The sequence below is a fragment of the Sabethes cyaneus genome, chromosome 3 (genome assembly GCF_943734655.1).
Source record: "Sabethes cyaneus chromosome 3, idSabCyanKW18_F2, whole genome shotgun sequence".
In the NCBI taxonomy this organism is placed as follows: Eukaryota; Metazoa; Arthropoda; class Insecta; order Diptera; family Culicidae; genus Sabethes; species Sabethes cyaneus.
The window spans coordinates 45,332,455-45,354,440 of record NC_071355.1 but is presented as its reverse complement, the minus strand read 5'-3'; the positions used below and the strand labels follow the sequence as shown (position 1 = coordinate 45,354,440).

Here is a 21,986-nt window from a genome sequence, read left to right as displayed (position 1 = left end):
CGCAAAGTCAAGTATATTTTTTCATATTTTTAGTTTGACTTCAAGTTCAAAAATGTTATAAAAAGTGAAGGCACGAGTGGTCTCCAATGTAGATAAAGAGAAACTCTTAATTTTCGAATATCACTTTTTTTTTTTTTTTTTTTTTTTTTTTTTTTTTAATACCCTCCTCTGACCCCCACACCAAAGAGCTCTCAATGAGAACCCCCTGGTAGTGGACACATACAAAAAAATAAAATATAAGAAAATAACAACGCGGAGTATTTAGCTAAACAAAAAAACAAAGTGAGATCCCAATGGAACTTAGTTCCTTCGAAGGGATTCACGTAAAACTGTAAAACAAAAAAAAAGAAGAAAAAGCATATAGCTTTATAGTGAAGTCGTTTGTGGCACAGATAAGTTACTTAAACTACTATATAATCGAGATGCAGGGAAAAAACTAGCAGAAGCCAGAAAAAACCTACATGTATAAATGGTTGACACGTTTAAATAATATACTCATTTACCTTCCTTATTATATACTGTTTTAGCTTGCTTTTCATAAGGACACTACTTCTTATTGTTTTTATTTCATTTGGAAGCAAATTGTACTTTGATGGACCATAATTAGTGATACGTTGTAGACCCAAGTTGGTAGATGCTCTGCTTCTTAATAACTCATTCGAATGTCTAGTATAGGGATAGTTTCGCCTGGTCGTAAATATAATATTACTACGGAAAGTTCGGTCATGTGAGGCATTATGTACAAACATGATAGTTTGAGAGTCGCGCAATCCTAAGATGGGTATAATTTTATGATCTAAGCTTGTATAAAGCGAATACGTCGAGAATAAATGCGGTAAATTGAAAATTATTTTTATACATCTGTTTTGCAACGTTTGAACCTTTTTAAGTTTTGATTTAGCAGCGTGACCCCAGACAATGACTAAATACTGAAATATAGAGTGGATACACGCATAATAAAATTTTAGTAATGATTTATGCGGCACGAAGCAGCGTACTCTTTTCATAAGCCCACATAACGACGAAACTTTGCTGGATACATGCTTAATATGTGTGCCCCAGGAAAGACAAGAGTCTAAATGCAGTCCTAAGTACTTAAAAGACACAACTTTTTCAATACTCAAATTGCCGACGAGCGGATCAGGATGTTGACAGATTTTTTTTCGCGACGAGTGAAAAAGCATGTATTTTGTTTTCGATAGGTTCAACGAGAGTTGATTACCATTAAAAAATTCAATAAGAGTTGATAAATCCGATTCTATGTCTTTTACTATGGACTGAACATTAGCGCGAGGGTAAAACAATGCCGTATCGTCCGCAAACAGTTTAGGTATGCCTTGAAGTTGTAAGTTTCCAATATCATTAATGAAGACCAAAAACAATAGAGGACCTATGTTACTACCTTGCGGAACTCCAATGTCAATCGATCGTAAAGTGCTATGAACACCGTTAACAGCAACAAATTGTTTCCGGTTTGTTAGATAGTTTTTTATCAAGTCATTAGCGACTCCTCTAACTCCATATCGCTCAAGTTTTTTTAATAGAATTTCATGGTTTATGGTGTCAAATGCTTTTTTAAGATCGATAAATAAACCACCTACGATTTTTTTGTCGTCAATTTCTTCTATCAACTTATCAACAAGCTCTATAATGGCGGTTGATGTTCCACAGCCTTCCCGGAAACCATATTGAAACTTGTACAGAACATTATTAGCACAGAAAAAGTTTACAAGCCGGTTTGTTAACAGTTTTTCCATGATTTTGTTCAAAACTGATAATGTTGAAATAGGGCGATAGTTAGAGGGATCAGAAGTATCACCAGATTTAAATACAGGCGAGACTTTTGCAATTTTAAAGATGTCAGGATAAGCCCCGGTTTCTATTATTCTGTTGAAGAGCTTCGCGATTATCTCGGAAAATGGACGTACGTTGGCTTTTATCAAGTCTGCTGGTAGATTATCATGCCCTCTACTTTTTTTCACATCAAGTTGATTTATCAGAATTGTGACTTCGTTCACGCTGGCGGGTCTCAGAAAGATAGAGTTACTAACACACTTTAAAGGTTTCAAACAATCGAAGCTAGACTTTGGGAGTTTACCGGCCAGGTTCTTTCCAATAGTAGCAAAATAGTTATTAAACATTTCAGCAACTTCGCGATCAGAGTCTAAGACTTTTCCGTCAATTCGCAATTTTATTTGGTCACTAGTTTTTGAACGTCCAAAAATTTCGTTCAACTTTTTCCAAATATTAGCATGATTAGAACTTTCAAGTATGTTTTCGTGATATTCTCTTTTACACCGTTTCTTAGCAGCTTGAAGCTTTTTCGTAACATGAGTAAGCATTTCCTTAAGGCGCGTGTCATTGGGATTACTTTTGACTTTTTCAAAGCAATTATTTTTTATTTGAATCAATTTCCAAAGGCTGTACGTCATCCAAGGACAGTGCTCCCCTTTTAATCTAACAGTTTTGGTGAAAGTTTTAGTGCATGCGGATAAAAGATTGTTGTAAGTTGTGATTAGAGTATTTAGTGTAGCATCAGTATCATCACTAATACAAAAATCATTTAAAAACATTGAAAATTCATGGTGTAATTTGACACGGTCGACTATATTGATTTTTAGTTCTTGTTGCCGTTTCCCATTACTCAGTAAAATAGACGAAATAACAGGAAGATGATCGCTAATATCACTAAATATCGTATAATTCTGCAGTTTTGCGGCGAGATCGATAGGACAAATAAAATGATCCAGAATATTATTACTTACTGGCCGCGTCGGGAATGTATTTGTACACACATAGCCATACGATTCCAACAAATTTTTATATCTGCCTACAACATTATTATTTTGCAGATTAGTTGGAACATTCACATCACCAATGATAAAAAATGGTTTAGACGGAGTAGCAGATGATAGCCAACCCTCCAAAAACTTTTGAAATTCATTGTAGTCAAACGAAGGTGGACGGTAAACCCCGATGACATTATACAAATGACCCAGGTGTTTAATTTCTAAGTGTACATAATGCAGGCCATCGATGATTTGACTATCTAGCAATTTATGTTCCAGTGAATTCCTTACAAATACAACCAAACCGCCTGCAGAAGTATCACGGCATGAGAAAAATGCTCGATAACCTGGTATACTGTAAATAGCACTATTCTCCTTCTTCATCCATGTTTCGCCGACAACAAAAATGTCAATACCCACTTTACATTCATCCACAAAATAAATAATTTCATCAAATTTCGCAAAATCGTTTATACCTCTAACATTCCACTGAACAACATTCAAAGCATTTGTGACAATCGTATCACATTTTTTATTAAATTCGTGTAAATTATTGCAATAGACATTGTGTATCATAGTCGGTATGGTATTCATTGTAAAAGGATTAAAAATAAAAACTGAATTAAAATACGGCACCAGAAAGTTTTATTGTGCGTTTCTCTTACGTTTGGGCGAAGGAGACTGGCTAGAAACATTTGAAAGTTCCAATAAGTGTGCAGATTTCATGTAGTGATTCATTACCCGGCTTAGATCCTCTCTATTTTTAACCATTTCTGGCTTACTATTTTCATCCTTTTTAACCAAAACAACGCCACCCCTACCTGCCCAGACAAACTTTACATTTAACAATTCTTGGGATTCACGGAGCTCCTTAAGCAATTCTAGGGACAGTGATGTTAACTCATCGCGCATGGTTACATTCAATGTCCTCCCGTTAACAGTGAATTTTGCATCAATCGAGGTAGATACCAATTTCCCAATTTGCTTCTTCTTGTTTAAAGCCAGTTCTTTAGATTCTTTATCGCGAAATACGAGTCTAATGGGAATCAAAGCATTACTATCTTTGGAATTGGTAAACATCCGCTCAGCTGATACCACGGTTTCAAGCTTTTCATTTAGCCCAAGACACAAAAATAACTGTTCAATAATTTGCCGCATGTTCTCCCCGCGGGCTGCCGGAATACCCCATACAACTACATTATTACCCAAGGAAATTTTATCAGATTTGTCGACATTAGCTTCTAACTTGTGAACAGTGCCCTGAAGTTGAGTTTACGATTTCTTCAAACGCTTTACTTCTGCCTTCAAGTTTTCATTTTCCAGTTTCAAGTCCTTGAAATCAGTAACAATTTCGTCAAATTTGGCGGACAAGAATTCCTGGGAATTTTCAATTGTGGTGGCAATTTGCTTGACCTCGTTTGAAACCGCTTGTAACTCCCTAGCAACAGAAGCAGAAATTGTTGCTTTTATCTCGTCAGCAAAAGATGACAGCAAGGTTTTGTTGCTATTCTGCGTCATAACGATGCGTTGATAGATCGCGGAACAATCAGGTGTGCAGAAGTAATCTATATCTTTCATACGACGTACTGCATTCCCTATGATTTTTTACACTTGAAGTGAGCGCTCGAAAAGCAGTACATACATGTTAACACTCTTGAGCTATCGGCCTCTTCATTTTTACAAATAGTACAGATAATTGCGTCGTCCATTCTAAGCAATTAGGAAAAGCAAGCTAAAACTGAATCAAGAAAAAAAAATAATAAAATCGAAAGGTAAACAGAGAGTTGAATGGCAATGCAATTCGCTGACATAGGTATCAAAATGCCACGTAAATGAAAACAACGGCGACCAATGTGTGTTGATAGAGATGCAGTACTAGAATAACAAGATTGAGATGCAAATTAAAACGTATCCACAAGCAGTTCTATTGAGTCTGTATATGTGTATCGCGCCACCGATAGGCTATCAAAATGAAGCTGCAAATGGGATCCAGATACTACTGCTATTCCAAAACCGAACGTTGAAGTTGTTTTCCAACCTACCAGAACAAACCGCTCATTAATTAACGAGACAGATATTTGCTCGTCAAGTGACCGTTTGGGCGGCAAAGTGTTTCACAAATATCATACTCTTATTGCAGGAGCAAGACCAAATGCGAATCAAACAGAGATCGTTGATTGCTTAACGTTTGTCAAGTGACCGTTTTGGCGGCTAAGGGCAGCACGAAAAGCTTACGAACAATCTGCGTTATCACAAATGTCTCTATAGGTGTACTCACAGTTGACTTCTACTCAATTCAGCATAGTATCACAAGTAAAATTTTTACCCCAATACAACAGCAGCAGCAAGGTAACACATCAGCAGCAACCACAACAAGAAGCCGAATTTCGGCCTAATAATCTTAAACAATGAACCCCTCCTGGAAGCGTTGTACTGTTAAGAATAAAATTGATTTTTTTCCACAATTCTAGCACAATTTCACTATAAACATCACTTAGGCAGCAAAACGACGATTTCACTAGCAAAGTAGACTACTTTTTATGAATTAAATTGTAAGTTAACACTTTGAATTTATAATAATACACGGACGTTAAAAACAATCGTGTCAACCGGCCAGCGTTGCCAAGTTCCTTTGCACTTCGACCTTTTGAAATCATTTGTTTATACGTCATGTCAGACGAAACCAATAATGTATAAATTTTTCAAATTTCGTTCCTAGAATTACAAATCAAAAATATTTTTGACGCGAATAAGTTCTTCGAGTAGGTACCAGAGCAGCTTACATGCGTTTTTTTTATGAGGTTTGCATCTGATGAAAAACCAGTCCATTAATATAACGTCATTTCTTTCTTTTTTCAATCGGTGACCTATCGCATTCTCCTTGCGACCCATTTTTATAGATTTTATTAAGAATCATAAATTTTTATTATGGGCTCTACCATTGGGTTCGATCGCTACCAACGTGTCATACATTTTCACACGTAAAATGTTAGGATAACTTTTTCTAGCATTTGCCAACTTTTTATTGGGTAACAGCTGCAAATAGATTAAAAATTTCTAACATATGTGTTTGCAACTACGTGGAAAACACCTTTGTCACCTTATAACTTTTCCAAACTTTGCAGAAATCCAAACGAGCACCACCGGCAGGATTCCATCCTAACGGCATCCAAGGAACGGAATCGCTTCCGCAGCATCAACTGGGACGAATACGATCCCGTCCACCAGAAGTACCTTGAAATCGGTAGGTTCTACTGCTGCCCTAATTTTGAACAATTTTTTTTTCTCTCGCCATTCTATAAACAAGCACACAATAATTCCCACCATCATAATGACCCTCGCTTGCAGGCATGAAACCTCGCATGAAAAATCACTTCCGGGCGCACCAGCTCTCGATCTGGCTCCGGCTGATACCGGAGCTGCACAAAGCCGGCATGGAGGACGTGGTGGCGCGGCACAATCTGTTCAAGAACCATGACGACCTGGACATCTACGAGGGAATCGTCAAGCCGAATGGTCTCTCCCGGTTGTCCTTCCTGGAGCAGGATCTCAAGCGACGAGGCATGAATGGGCCCCAGTTCGGACATTCGCTTCACAGCAACGGTACGTACGTCCTATATGTATTGTCACCAACTGCTAATGCTAGTTTAGGGCTGTCTTTTATTTGTGTTCCATGTTCCGACTCGTAGGTTGCACTAGCTGGCAGTGAACGTGATTCTTTCCTTTGCTTGCCAGCAATCCGTTGCAAACTTCGCCTCCGGGAATGAACTTTGGCACATTTTATACACTCAGGAAGTTTTCAACCTAGGAAAAGCAATGCTTTCCCTTGTGCATCAAGCTCAGACGCGTATGTTCTGCACTGTCAAGGGATGGTCGAGATCTCTCTGCGAACGTGACACACTCAAACGGTCTATCTTCAAGAACACCCCTATCAGTACAAAAAAAAATAGACACACAACCCGCTGAGGTTACCACATAGCAAAGCGAAACTTCCTCCCCCCCCCCCCCCGGTTGGACCGGAAAAGCTGCTGGCGTGCGAAAAGCAACAAAGTGGAAAACTAAAAATACACCAAAAAAGTAATTCTACTCTTTAGTGTTTTTCGACACACACGCACGGTCACCAGCATGCAAACAGTCGCCATCCATCCTGTGCCATCTCGTGCTCGTTCGTTCCCACTCGGAGATTTGAGAATGGTTCTAATCGGGCCGTGCCCGTGTCCAACCTTCTTCTTTTCTTCTTCTGACCGGTCAGATCCCCGGAGGGCAGCAGTAGCACACAATCCATTGCAACGCTTTCGCGCTGCAACTAGCATTTTATACGGACACGTTTAAGGGAACGAAGAAAAAAATGGTGATGGTTTTTGTTTCCGGTTGGCAGAACTTTGAAAAGTTGTTCCCCAACTTCCGGCATCCGTTCCGGCTGCGGTACCGTTTGTGACCGGTTCAGCACTTTGCGAAACTGTTTGCTCAAGACTCTTTGCCAAGTTCTTTGCCTGCTTACGTGGAAACCGATTTGGTTGGAATGAGTTTCCTTTCGAGAGAGAAAAAAAACGAGCAGCGTTAGTTCATTACCTGCCAAAAGCAGTGTTGCATTCCGGAGGTTGCGAAGTTTCTGTATTGATAGTCACTTGATTTTAACGATCAAATAAATTTTCAGTTGTAGTGCCAAATTCAATGCAATTTGTTTATCTTTTTACGACTGCATCTCTTGCTGTGCATGCGGTGCATCGGTTAGATTTAAAACCGTGAAAAGCAATCACCAGCCAGCCCAGAAGATACGCTCTTCGTTTCACTGATATAATCGAGTTGAACCAATCCTTCCAAATGTAGCTCCACACCGGCATGTCGATAAAAATTCACATTCCAATTATTTTATTTCATCCAGTTGGTATGACGACCGCGGAACCGTCACTGCTGACCACCTGCATGCCAGTTGGCAACTACACGGCCTACACCCAGCCCACGTCGACGGTGCTGAATGCCACGATGGACACCCTGGCCGGACTGGAGGCGGCGGCCGGATATGCCGCCTACTCGACTGCCCTGAGCGTCACCATCGCCATCGGATGCAGTTTGCTGATATTGAACGTTCTGATCTTCGCCGGTGTCTACTACCAGCGGGACAAAACGCGGCTGGAGGTGAAGACCTTGCAGAAGCAGTACCAGCAGCGAGGGGGTATGCACCAGCAGGGACCGTTTGATCCGATTAAGCACGCCCACTACCACCTGGGTCATTCGCAGTCCGCCAACGTGATAGTAGACGTGGAAAACCACGACACCGGGGCACTCATCCTTGCCGGCGACGTCAAATCACCGCACATCTGTTCCAATTCGATGCAGATAAATGTGATGAAGAGCGGTTCCCCCGGCAACGATGGCCGAGGGGGTGGTGGAGGCGGTGGCGACGGTGGTGGAAACTGTAACGTCCCATCAGGTCAAACCACAAATAATGCAAAAATCCCACTGGCTAATAACACCTCGTACAAGCCGCGCACCGAGCACATTACGATACCGATCAAAAATTCAACCTTCACCGGTGGCACCGGCATGATGACACTGCCCAAACCCGGCACGGTGCACATACCGATGAGCTACAATCGGAATGAGTGCATGACGCTGCCCCGGAACACCGGCATCAATGCGGCCAGCATGAACGCGGGTAAGTGCAGTCTGTAGTTCGAAAGATTGTTTCACGCCATCAATTTCCCACTCGATCAGGCATGAGCACTCTTCACATTTGTATCACAGCCACCCACCCCAAACCCCTCCTTTCAACCTCATCATCCATCACCTCATCCGGATCGTTATGCTCACATTCGCCATAATGACATTAGGATTCGTAACGAGAAAATCGTTGGCTCACGGCTCTTTTGACACTGCTGGCAGTGTAGTTAATTGAGATGCTGAGTTCTGTGTAAATAATGTTCAAGCATATTTGACGTTGCAGTCACAATTACTGGCTGGCAATGAAAATGAACTTCTTCCGTCCGATGGAATGGTTTTATCCTATATCGGAGTGATTGTCAGAGAAATGGGTCAACGGCTTATCTGTTTGTCTGTCAATTAATATCATAAAGATAATAGATTGCAAAGGCTTGCAGTAAGATAAGGAAGCGATCTTCATTTCTGTTGAATATATATTGGGTTTCCGACCATATTGTATTGAGCGTGATAAGTCATTTGATTTACTTTATGAAGCATTTGTATTTAGATGTAATTGAAATTCACTTAGAAAATATGTGAAAGATGTAAAACATGAATTTATAGACTAAATGATTCCGGTAAAGATAAAAATGGACATTGAATGACATTTTGAAATTTAAAATAATCAGTCGGATTACAAGAAGGTTACGGTGTCGAATGACTAGCTTTACCGAATGGGTCATTTTTTGTACTAACTTAATCTCCCTTAATTTCTAATGGATATAATGGCTGGTACAATAATCTCAATAGCGAATATGATTGTCCTTCGTTTAATAAAATGCGAACTCAAATCAGCGGTAATGATGCGGTGCGAAAAATAGCGCTCCCGACCTTCGACTGATGACTTGGCCGTCTGGGAGTATGCGGTCCTTACCCACTCTCGCTCGTTCGGATTTAAAATTAACGGATCGCTCCTAGATTTCGGTGTACCAGTAGACACCGGCTTACATGCGAGAGACCGCCGCTTCAAACGGCAGATCAGATGACTTTTATCCGCTACGCTACTTCTTTCTATTAACCGACTTCTATTTCCCCCTCCCTGACCTGCTCAGACATAGCCAGATAGAGGGTGGAGCCCCACTGACTTTTCAAAAGCCTTCAAATTAAGCTTCAAATCGGTGCTGTAATTGGAATTAAAATGGACTAAACATTGACTTTAAAATGGGAATTATTTGACTTAAAATGGGACATAAAATTGGACATGAAATTGAATTAAAATTGAACTTGAAATCACACTTTAAACTGAACATAAAATTGAATTTGAAATCTGAGATGAAATTGGAATTAAATTAGGTTTGAAATTGAACCTCAATTAGGACATTCAATTCAACTTGACTTTGGAGTTGTATTGGGACATTAAATTGGTCATAAAATTAGACCTAAATAAAATAAGACTTGAATCGGACTTGAAATTAAACTTCAAATCGGAATTAAAGTTAGACATAGAGTATGTCTTTCAATTGAACAACTTGACAGCAGGCTTCATTTTTAGTTTTTTCATTTTCAGTAGATCCTCATTTAACTGCAGCGCCTCAACGAAACAGAATTCGAAGAAGTAGTGTAAACGGCAATTGTATATTTAGTTATTATCTACATTATTGTTGAAGAAAGCATCATTAGCATCTACTGAGCAAAAAACAGAGAATGAAGCCTGCTTGACAGTTTGAAAATAGACATTAAATTAAACAATTGGACTTTAAATCGTAGTAGAGATAAAATTAAAATGCACTTAAAATTGACTTTAAAATGGGACATTAAATTGAACTCGAAATTGGACCTTAATCGCACTGAAATTAGATTTGAAACTGAATTCGAAATTAAACATCAAATCCGGGTTGAAATTGGAATTAAACTAAACACGAAATTGGACTTCAAATGGGACCGGGTTGAAATTGGAATTAAATTAAACATGAAATTGGACTTCAAATGGGACATTACACTGGAATGAAATTAGATTTCAAATAACACTTAAAATTTCATCAAATCAAATTGAACTTGAAATCGAAACTAGAATTAAATTGGGGCTAAAATTGGACCCAAATTAAGATGTTAAATTTAACTTGAAATCGGACTTGAGATAGAAGGTGAAATTGGAATTAAATTAGACTTAAAGTTGATCGTAAAATGGGACATTAAAATGGAACTAAAATAGGACTTGAAATTGGACCTGTCTTGGGACTTTAAACTGGACATTTAAATTAAACCCCGAATTGGGATAAAATTTCAACTAATATTAGACAACTTGAAATTAGATATGAAATTGGGCTTGACCTCAAATCGGATTTGAAATTTGAATTAAAATTAACTTTAAATTGGCTTTAAAATAAGACATTATATTGGCATGAAATCGGAAATGGTACTTAAAATTGAACTTGAAACCGGAGATAAAACTATAATTAAATTAGGCTTGAAGTAGAACTTAAAATATATTCAAATGGAATTGCCATAAAATGGGATAAACGTGAATTTTCCATAAAAAGGGACATTATTTTGACCTAAAATTTAGACTTAAATTGGGCTTGCCTCACTTGAAATCGGACTTGAGATCGGAGGCGACATTTCTAAGACATTAAATCAAAATTGGGCTTGAAATTAATCTTCAAATCGGGCTGAAGTTTTTGGAGCGTCTTAGTAGAATACTAAGTTTTCTTTTTATTTCATTCCAGGTTCAAACCGGAGTTTTTTTTTGTTCGATTATAGTCACTTTAACCAGCTTGGGTCATTCGTAACTTCTGCGGAGTTGGGATTTGAACCCAGGTCCTCAGCGTGAGAGGCGTGAATGCTAACCACTAGGCCGGGACTGACCCAAAATTGGAGTTGAAATTTCAATGAAAATTAGACGTGAAATTGGTCTTTACATGGGTACTTGAACAACTTCAAATTGGATATAAAAAAAGCTTGCAAAATTTAAAATTGACTTCAAAATGGAATATCAAACTGGACTTGAAATTGAATCTAAATCGCACTTCAAATTGCACTTCAAACTGCACTTGAAATTAAACTTCAAATGGGTGATGAAATTAGAATTAAAATGGACCATAATTCGCACTAAAATGGGACATTAAATTGAACATGAAATTCGACTTGATATTTAACTCTAAATCGGGGTTGAAATTGGAAATGCAATTGATCTTAGAATCAATTACAGGGATTGGCATTAAATTAGACTTACATTGGACTGAAACCGTACATGAAATTGAAAATTTGAATTCGATATTTCGATTAAAATAGTTTTGAAATTGACCGTAAAACGGGATACTAAAATGGAACTCAACCAGTATTAAGACATTAAATTGCTGTTTATATAAAACATCGAGTTAGGGTAGAAATTTTAATTAAAATTAAGAAATTAATCTTTACATTAGATCTGGACATCTTAAAATTGGGCTTGATAATTGACGTAAATTGGACTTTAAATCGGAGATGTAGCTAAAATTAAAATGAACCGAAAATTGGCTTCAAAATGGGACATTGTATTGATGTGAAAGTGGACTTAAAATCGTACATAAAATAGGACTTCAAACCGAAGATTAAACTATAATTAAATTAGACTTGAAATTGGACTTAAAATAAGATATTATATTCAACTTAAAATTGGACTTGCGATCGGAGACGATATTGAAATTAAATTAGACGTGAAATCGGCCATAAAATGGGACATTTCATTGGCATGATATAAGACATAAATTGGGCTTAAAGTGGACTTGAAACCACCCCTGACATGGAACTTGAAAACAGCTAGGTGATAATGCAATTAAATCAAGAAAATAAATTAAATTTGTACTAAAAGGTGACTTGAATTGGGACATTAAATTGGACATTGGCGGAACTAGCGTTCATTTCTAGGGGGGCTATAGCCCCGGCACCGGTTAGAGTGCAGAACAATTGCAGGATCAGTTGCTACGATCCTATTGACTCTAGCAGCCTCTCCCAGTCGAGATTCGAACATACGACGACTGGCTTATTAGGTCGAAGCCAACTGGGAGGTTTGAAATTGGACATGAAATAAGACTTACTTCGTCTAGCAATTAATCTTCAAATCAGGGTTGAAGTTAATTGAAATTAAACATTAAGTTGGTCTCTAAATCGAATTTGAAATTTGCCTTCAATACGACTTTAAATCGGAGTCAAGATTGCAATTAAAATGAACTTGAATGTTGCTTTAAAATGGGATAATTAATTGGACTCGAAATTGGACCTCAATCGCATTTGAAATTGGACTTGAATTGGATTGGATTGGATTGGAAATTGGATTAAATTTCGCATATAGCTTGAAATTGGACTTAAAATGGACGTAATATTGACTTTTAAATGGGACATCATATTTGGACTTGAAATGGGGCTTAAGATCGAAGGTAACACTGAGATTTATTTATCACTAAACATTTTACTTAAAATGGGACGTTGAAATTACACTTGAAATTGAATTTGAAATCGATAAAACTATAATTCAATTAGGCCATCACTAATATTTGAAAAAGTTTTTGTCCCTCCGGTGTTGGGCCACTGAAGGGGGGGGGCGAAAAAAAAGCAAAGAGAATTTTTTATTCGACCAAAAAAATGGATTTTAGTCATTTTTACTTAAAGTTTAAACGTGAAAACCAAGTCTATTCTTGCTTTTAATATATACGTTATTGTTTTCCATGCAAAAATCTGTGAAAAAAGACAAAAACGAACGAAAAATTTTTGTTGCCAATTTTTGGAAATTCCACTGTTTGATGCTAGAAGCGTGAACTCAACTCCCGCAGCCCACAGTCAACAGACATTTGATTTTATAAAAAAACTAACTGATATCCTACAAATTACTTTTTTGCCTCCCAATTTTTCAAGCCAATTTCCAAGGGGGGGGGGGGGGAGGTGACAAAAACTTTAAAAATAATTTGCAATGGCCTTAGGCTTGAAATTGGAACTAAAATAAGACATTATATTCAACTTGAAATTGGACCTCAATCGCACTTCAAATTGCACTTGAAACTGGATTGGAAATTAAACTTAAGATTAAAATTGACATTGACTTTATTAAAATGGGACATTATATGGGACTTGAAATTGGACTGAAGAATTGGACTTAAGATTGTAGGTATGATTGAAATTGAATTTGACCTAAATGGGACATTAAATCCGACAAGAAATTTAGCTTAAATTGGTCTTAAAATTAATGAAATTTTGATTAGAATGAAGTTAGATTTGAAATCGAAGATGAAATTGAAATAAATTAGGCTTGAAATTGACCTAAAAAGGGACATTAAAGTGGGACTAAAATTGAGTTTGAAATTGGACCTATATTGGAACATCAATAGGACTTGAAGTTAAACATCGAATTGGGGTTGAAAGTTTAATTAGGATTAGACAAAAAAAAATTTCTTTAGATTAAACTTGGACAACTTGACATCGGAGGGATGCCACATATAATTCTGTGTTTTTAGTTGGAAAAATCTGGCCATCTAAACAGTGAAGAAAAATATCTGCGCAAAAATCTGTCCAAAGTAAAGCAATGAGAGTGAAAGAGAGTCATTTTGCTAACTATTTCCGTCTTTTTCACTCTCATTGTAAAAGCTCAAAAATCTGTTTAAGCTGTGTAATTGACGAAAATCTGTATTCTATGCATACAGATTCTGTACAGAAGATTTCAAATATCTGTTAAACACAGAATAACCTGTACATATGGCAACCCTGCACCGGATGTAAAATTGAGCACGTTAACAGGCTTCAATTAGACTTTAAATCGGAGCTGAAATTGAAATTTAAATTGACATCATATTGGCAGAAAACTGGACTTGAAATTGGATTTCCAACCGAAGATGAAATTGTAATTAAATAAGGTTTGAAATTGGACTTAAATTAAGACATTAAATGCAAGTTAAAATTGGACTTGAAATCGGAAGCGAAATTGCAATTTAATTAGACTGACCATAAAGTGAGACATTAAATTGGAACTAAAATTGAACTTGAAATTAGACTTAAATTGGATTTGAAATTTAACATCAAACCAGAGTTGAAAATTAAATTGAAAATAAAATCAGACTTGAAATTGATCTTTAAAATGGACTTGAAAAACTTGATGTTGGATATAAAATTGGACTTGAACGGACTTAAAATCGGCATTAAAATTGCACTTGAAATTAGACTTGTTTTTTGGCTTAAAATTAACTTCAAATCAAGGCTGAAATTGGAACTAAATTAGACATGAAATTGGACTTAAAATGGAACATTATATTGGCATGACATTCTACGTAAATTTGACTTAAGGTCGTACTTGAAATTGGAGTGGAAATCGGAGATGAAATCATAATTAAATTAGGTTTGAAATTGGACTCAAAATAAGACTTTAAATTTAACATTAGCAACAACTGGAGACCAGAGGTGAATTTGGAATTAAATTATACTTGAAATTGGCTATAAATTGGAAATAAAATTGGACTTAAAATTGAGGTGGACTTGTGGTTAGACATGAAATTGTACTCGAATTCAATACTGGAATCCTACTTGAAAATGTACTTAAATTAAAGTAAAAATTGGATTTGAGATTGAAACTAGTTTTACCGGACTATTGAATTGAGAGAAGGAAACCACAACAGATTGCTGGTTTTTTGTCTTCAAATACAAATTATTTATACAATTTCAAAATAGTCGTGCATGTTCCACCTCTTGAAAACAAAATGCAGTGATTACACTCTCTCTTCTCTCTTTTCTCTCTCTCTTCTCTTTCTCTACTCTTCTCTATCTCCTCTCTTTCCTCTCTCTTCACTAACTCTCCTCTCTCTTCACCTTCTTCCTTTTTCTTCACTCTCTCTTCTCTCTCATCACTCTCTCCTCTCTCTGCACTCTCTCTTCTCGTTCTCTCTCTATTTCTCACTCATTGAAAATATGATAGAGAGAGTACCCAGCTAGCACCAACTCGTTTATCAATCCACGAAAATTATCGTAAATATCTCTTAACAAATTCGAAATCGTAATTAAAGCTTGATAAAGTGGCCCCAAGTTGATTTTCTTTCGCATATAATGATAATAACTGGCATACATACGATTTTCAGCACAAAATCGTATAGCATTACAAAGCGAGTCGCGCTTAATCGGATATTATCGTATATACATACATATACAGTTGTAACGCTTAAATTTATTTCTAATCACGAAGTCCGCCTCCAAAATAGTACGGATATGCCAATTTTGCGCATCAAATACGATTTATTAGCATGTATATCTGTACGTAATGCTAATTTTTATCTTTTATATACATATGAAAATGCTAGCTGGGTAAAGTTCAGTGCATAAAATTAATCACCAATTCACGTTTTTTACATTTTACCTAGAAAACAAAGAATTTTGCACAAAATATGTTGAAAAATCAGAGACAGGCGATTTCTGGTGTCGTTACCCTATTCTTCCTTCCTGTTCGCATCGTTTAAATCGGTTCTCTTAACGGGAAACTAGCAGTCATTAACTTTTTATTGGAGAGCCCAATTTTGGAAGCAGTTTTTGAGCCCAAAAGCGGGATTCTGTTTATAGAAATGTATTCACTGCATTTTTCTTGCCAATCTGACCACAGCGAATATATTTTCATGAACAAAATTTTTGTTCCAAACAAAAAAACTGCTTTTGAAATTTGCAGAATCGATAACGACTAATTTCACCTTAACGAAAACTATAGACTCTAAAGATGAAAACTGTGGTTTAGCCTAACATACATAGCATTACATTAGGGTCTAAGATCGAATTCCGGCCTAAATACTAAGCGACAGCCCAAACGAATTATGATGGTAAAACTCTTTTATTTCGATACAAGTTTTTCACACCAATGGATCATTTTATGTAGCTCCTTGTTGTACCTTGTTTCATCTAACTTAGCACCTCAAAAAATATTTTTTTGAACTTAGTCCTAAAAAATTCCATTTTTTGATAAAACTCAAATGTGTCAACCAATGTTGACGCCATATAAAAGTTTTGTTATGACACCCTAAGCAATCATTTGAGGGGTGAGCCCCCAGGTTTTCTGACATTGTGCTATTTTGGGACACTTTAATATCCAGCTTTTAAATATTTTAATATTTTGCCCTTTTTCCTTCCAGTCTTGACCGAGCCTAGGGATATTATAAAAAGCACCTTTGGTTTCATTAGTTTCATTACCCCAGATTTTCTGACATAGTGCTATTTTGGGACACCCTACTGGACCTCAATGCAACTCCAAAATCCAGCAGGTGCTTAATGATTAAACTAAAAATGAAGCATTCGTCAAAATTATCGGACAATCTTCTACCAAATTTTATCAAATGTTGTATCTACACGGACACAGTTGACGGACTTATGAACGGAAAATTCGAGGTTTCATATTTTCTTAGGAAACTCAAAGCGAAATTTTCCGATTTTCTCTAACATAGCAATTTTACAAATTCATAGCTCTTAAACCAAGCAAACTAACTTTTGTCAGCAATCCAGAAAAAATATTATTTGGGAAAAGATTTTTCCAAAATTTTCCACGATAATGGAATCGATAATTAATTGCTAGTATTTTAGTGATGAAAAATTTACAAAAATTGGGTCATTGGTTATGAGCAATCATTTTGCTTTGATATTTAAGTTGTCGAACAAACTTTTCAAACTTACCATTAGCAAACTATTGCCAGTTTGTCTAGAATTGACATTTGAGCAAATCATACACAATTTGATAATAAACTTGTGAGAACAGAAACTATTGTGCATTTTTGAGCAAGAATGTGTGCTGTAAACTATACATTAGAAGTTTTTCACGGGGCTTAAATAACACTGCTGCTTATGGAATGATGAGAATAAATATTAGCTTAAAGCACTTCTCTCTTGCGTTGTCTCTTAATAGTATCAGCAGGGGACAGTGGATTCTACTAGCATGGACACCGATTTATCAATATTCAAACAGCCAGTGACGTTGAGGGCTTTCGATTAGACCACCTGACAGCGAACGGATAATCCCAACATTCTCATAAACCCGATTAAATCACCCGCATCCGCCCGTCACGTCACCATAAATTCCACCATAATCAACCGAAACCGAAACCAACCCAATCACTGGCCAAATTGTTCGACCATTAAACAGAACCAAGCGAAAACCAAACATTATCATTATCTAATTATTTCTAGAGGCTCAACAAATTAAACTACCGCCAAACGGAACTGCCATCGGTGTTCACATGCGCTCGAATGCGGCCACGTCCACCCTCGGCCGGCCGCAATCCTGCAGTAATAGCTCGCCGGAGAACCGGCCCCTTCACTCGTCATCATCGTCGACGGCGCAGCATCCGCCCCCACCGCCTTCCAGCGGCCATCAGCACTCGCACCAGCATCACTCACATTCCCACATGCAGCAACAACAGCAGCAGCAACAGTACCACCATCAACAACAACAACAGCAGCAACAGCAGGATTCCGGTGGAACCCAACTACAGAACCTGAAAGTTTGCCCCCAACAGATGCCCCACGCAGCCATGAGCGAGATGCGAGTTTGATTGCATTTCGGTCACGGGCGACCCTGCACTTCAACGGATGGTGAAATTGTTTAATGTTTTGTTTTGTTTGTTGATTCCCCATTGTTATGCATAAGCATATACCCGCTAGGGGCCTGGGGTGACCGGTGCTCTCCCCGCCCGCGCCCGCGGCCGGGTCATTCTGAAATTCAGCTCGGGTTCTAATAACATACAGTTTGCACCGCAAGGAGCAGCTAGAGTGGGAGCTACACCTCTCCCCCAAAGAGGTGAGAACTGGGGGAGAACGGGGAAACAATCGTCATTATCGAATGGTGCTCTTTTTATTGTTCTACCTACCGTCGGTCGACATCGTCGTCGTCGTCATCATCATCATCACCATCATCACCACCACCCGCCCGTGACGTTTATATCCTTTATGTTGATTGGTTGATTGTTGATGTTTGCTATGTTATTCTATGGATAAAGCTATACGACTACAACTACAAAGGGGTTGGTATTGATCTTCTCCGTTCAGTCAACCATTGAGCAATATCGGACTGGGAGATGGGAAGGGGGCACAGGAGACAGGAGTTTTTAGTGTGATCTGTTCGACCCGTATTCGATTGATAGATCGGTAAAACCCGGATGAAACAGTCCACAAACCGTCGGTTTTGATTGCTGTTTGCACAATGACTGACGCTGTTTGGTTTAAGTTTCTGACGACATTAAATTGATCCACTGGAAATGAGCATTTTTAGAAAATACTTGGCGCCTCCATTAGTCTCTCCAGTTGCCTGATTTAGGGAGAAATCCATACCAACTTCACTGTGTTCAAATTCAGAGAGTTTTCATTTAGCGTTGGTTATTTTACGTATGATGTATCAATATCAAACCGTCTTCAAACTCCTAGAACAAGAAACATGTTAGAGAAAAAAACACACGAGAAATCGTAAATAATCGCTAGCCAATTTGTATCACTCCTCAACACACATCAACACATCGAAACGCGAGCGGTTTGGATCCGAAAAATACGATTCCCATCCCCAAAAAAAAACACGAAAACTTTGTACATTATTTCTTTTCTACAAGTTAGTAATACTAATGGAAAAAACAATGAAACAAACCTATCTAGATAAAATAAAATTCAATGCAAGAACATTAAATTAAAGTTCGAAACTAAACAAACACAGCCGGCGAAGAAAGGAAAAATCGAAAAAAAAACTCACTCATTCACTCACACAATCACTCAAGTTGATCGAACCTTCACCGAACAAAACAAACGAAAATGAAAGTAAAGAAACAAGCAAAAAAAGACAAAACGAAATGAAAACATTCAGAGTGTGTTTAAACAAAAAAGTGGGTGAAGCGAACCAGCTAAGTACTAGTTGATAATAAAGGGGAAAAAGGGAAGGGGAAACGGCCGGTGTTACGGAGGGTTACATTCATTCGCACACCTGCTCAACCAAAACGAATGTTCAATGTTTATGGAGTACTTTAATTGGATTGGATGTAAATTGAGATGAATACGGATTTTAAGTACTGTTTTAATGAAGAGCAAAACAACTGCAGCAGAGCAGTCAGTGGTATGAAGTGGTATTAAAGTAAAGAAACCTGTATAAAACAAGAAAAACAACTAACAATCTGAGTAACAAAGTGAAAAAGAAAACCAGTTGTGTTTCATTGATTTTCTGTTTGTCATTGTTTTTTTGGTTTCGTTAATCCATCGTTGGATACAAATAACAGCCGGTAAGTAATGGTGAATGATGTTTCCCAGCAGTTCAAAAAAAAGATAACAAGGAAATAATAATGATCCTGATGATGGGACACTTTGTCAAGCACTATTGAATTTATTACACATTTTAATGGCCTTTCGCTCAATTGAGTTAATAGCAAACCTATCAAAGGTTCGCAAATTCCGCAGTCGAAACAAAAACACATTTTTTATTCCGATGGTCCAACCTAACGCTGGGCTGGGCTGGGCTGGCACTAGCGCCGGCCGAAGAGATTCTGCGGAAAATAATATAATTTACTCACTACTGGCGTCATCGACATACGGTTATTTTTTTGTTTGGGGCAATGAAACAAAAAACAGCAACATCGAAATGAAAATAAATCGGTGCAGCTTTGTTCAGATGAAATCGTAAATATCTGAAAGTAAAAAATAAAAAATAAAACAAGTGAATTCCGGTTTCTCGCACCACCACCACCACCAGCACCAGCACCGACCGGTGAGAAACCCAACTTCCCCCCAGGTTTGGCTTGCCTTTTTTGCGATTGTTAAAGTTGGTCCCGATCTGCTGGACCGCTTGTTTTATTGCCATCATACCACCGCACCGCACCACTACCGCACCGGTTTCGGCCAACCCATACAACTGCATGACATCGCATCGCAGAGCGATGATAATCATTATTTTATTATTTTACTGCGAATATTAAATACAATGATGCGCATCAGAGGAAACTGTTCATGTTGTTACGTACCTACACACCTACAATCCGGTGCCGGTTTCGGTTATTTGTTACAGACGAATATGCACGTGCATATCCTTTGGCAATGATTTAATGGGATGCTTAAAAGTAACCTTTAGGGTTATTGGAAGAATGTCGCATTTACATTTATATTCCACATTTCCTGTTTAATTGCAGCAAACCTTTGATATTACGCATCTGCCAACAGAAATATGTTGGCATATATTAATAAATTACCAATTAAATTGATTGAATTTATGTCAAACCCGCTATAATGCACCCTTAGAATTTCTATGTGTCAAAATTTCACATAGCAGATTTCATTCCTGGAAATCCAATAATACTAATTTTTAGATACTAATAACATGATATTAATCATATAAATGCATGTACCGGTTACTTGTAAGCATTCTCCTTGTTTCTTCAACCCGTGATGACAAGTTATAAACACCACGTGACGAGGTTTCCACGTACTATCTGGTCAGAGATCTTGATTACTTTGTTTTAACAATTTAATATTCTGAAAGAAAACTATAGGTAGCTCCTCCCTTTCCATCGAATCGCTATGAGCTTTGAAATTAAATGTACCTCTGGCAAAGAAAATTATTAAAACAAAGTAATAGAATCACATAGTAATAGAATTCATACAGAGTGTTAGGTGGGCAAGGGAAGAGAATAAATAGGGTATGTTGCTGCTTCGTCGTAATTGCCTATTCCCGTCCTATCCAACACAAATTATTAAAAAGCATTTTTATGACACACAATTCAAAACTAGTTATTCCCTAATATTTTAGTTTGTTGTCTATCATACGCGATCAATCAAAGTGAGCTGAGATCTACTTAAATGCTTTTTATCATTAAAGAAGTCCTCCCAGCCAAATTTCCTACGTTTTTTTCGTGCGATGAAGAAGAAAAAGTCGACTAATCGTATTAATTTCCGTCATTCATAAATAAAAATAACTCACGCAAGGCATTGTCGTTACTCTACAGCCAGGAAAACTTGCCTAACCTGCAGAAATTTTGCAGAATAACATTTGTCATGCCGTCCTACACAAATACATGCGCGTTGGCTTCGTAAACATTGTTGTGATTTTCAGTTCGGACGATGAAAAATTTTGATGGGCGAATTTTAAAACGGTACGACGAATTTAAGAAATAAAGTCAGTTGCGTAATTTCAATAATATGCTTTAATAATCGCTTTTCAGTGATTTCTAAGTTCACGGATCGGAAGGTAAGCGTGTTTTAGTCAAATCAGCACAAGAACTTTTGGAGTATTCATTAAATTCATCCAACAAATGATGAAAATTAGAATGGCTTTACTTACTACGACGGGAATTAGAAATAAAACCTACATAAAATATAGGCGCACTTTACTTTACTAGGCGCATATAGTTTACTACTTCATTGCTTTATTACCCCGCAGTGAACTGGTTTATAAATCATGCCATTTATTATTAACCTCGTGTTTATCCAACAAACCTGCCCAGGTCTACGTGTATGCATAACCCAGGCAACAATTTGGGTTTTATCACACTCTTATAATGGTTTTTATTACCAAAATTGATCATGATAACCACTATACGAGTG

The 21,986-nt window shown here is 37.4% G+C and overlaps 1 protein-coding gene across 1 annotated transcript in view; it reads left to right on the top strand.

Annotated features, from left to right (window-relative positions):
* Positions 1–21,986, top strand: part of LOC128739544 (neuroligin-2) — a 46,456-nt gene that overhangs the window by 7,808 nt on the left and 16,662 nt on the right. Inside the window, exons 4-7 of the mRNA XM_053835037.1 lie at positions 5,915–6,033; positions 6,138–6,392; positions 7,675–8,448; positions 17,607–17,844. Of these exons, the coding sequence (XP_053691012.1) occupies positions 5,915–6,033; positions 6,138–6,392; positions 7,675–8,448; positions 17,607–17,844 (1,386 nt within the window). The remainder of the gene's footprint in view (positions 1–5,914; positions 6,034–6,137; positions 6,393–7,674; positions 8,449–17,606; positions 17,845–21,986) is intronic.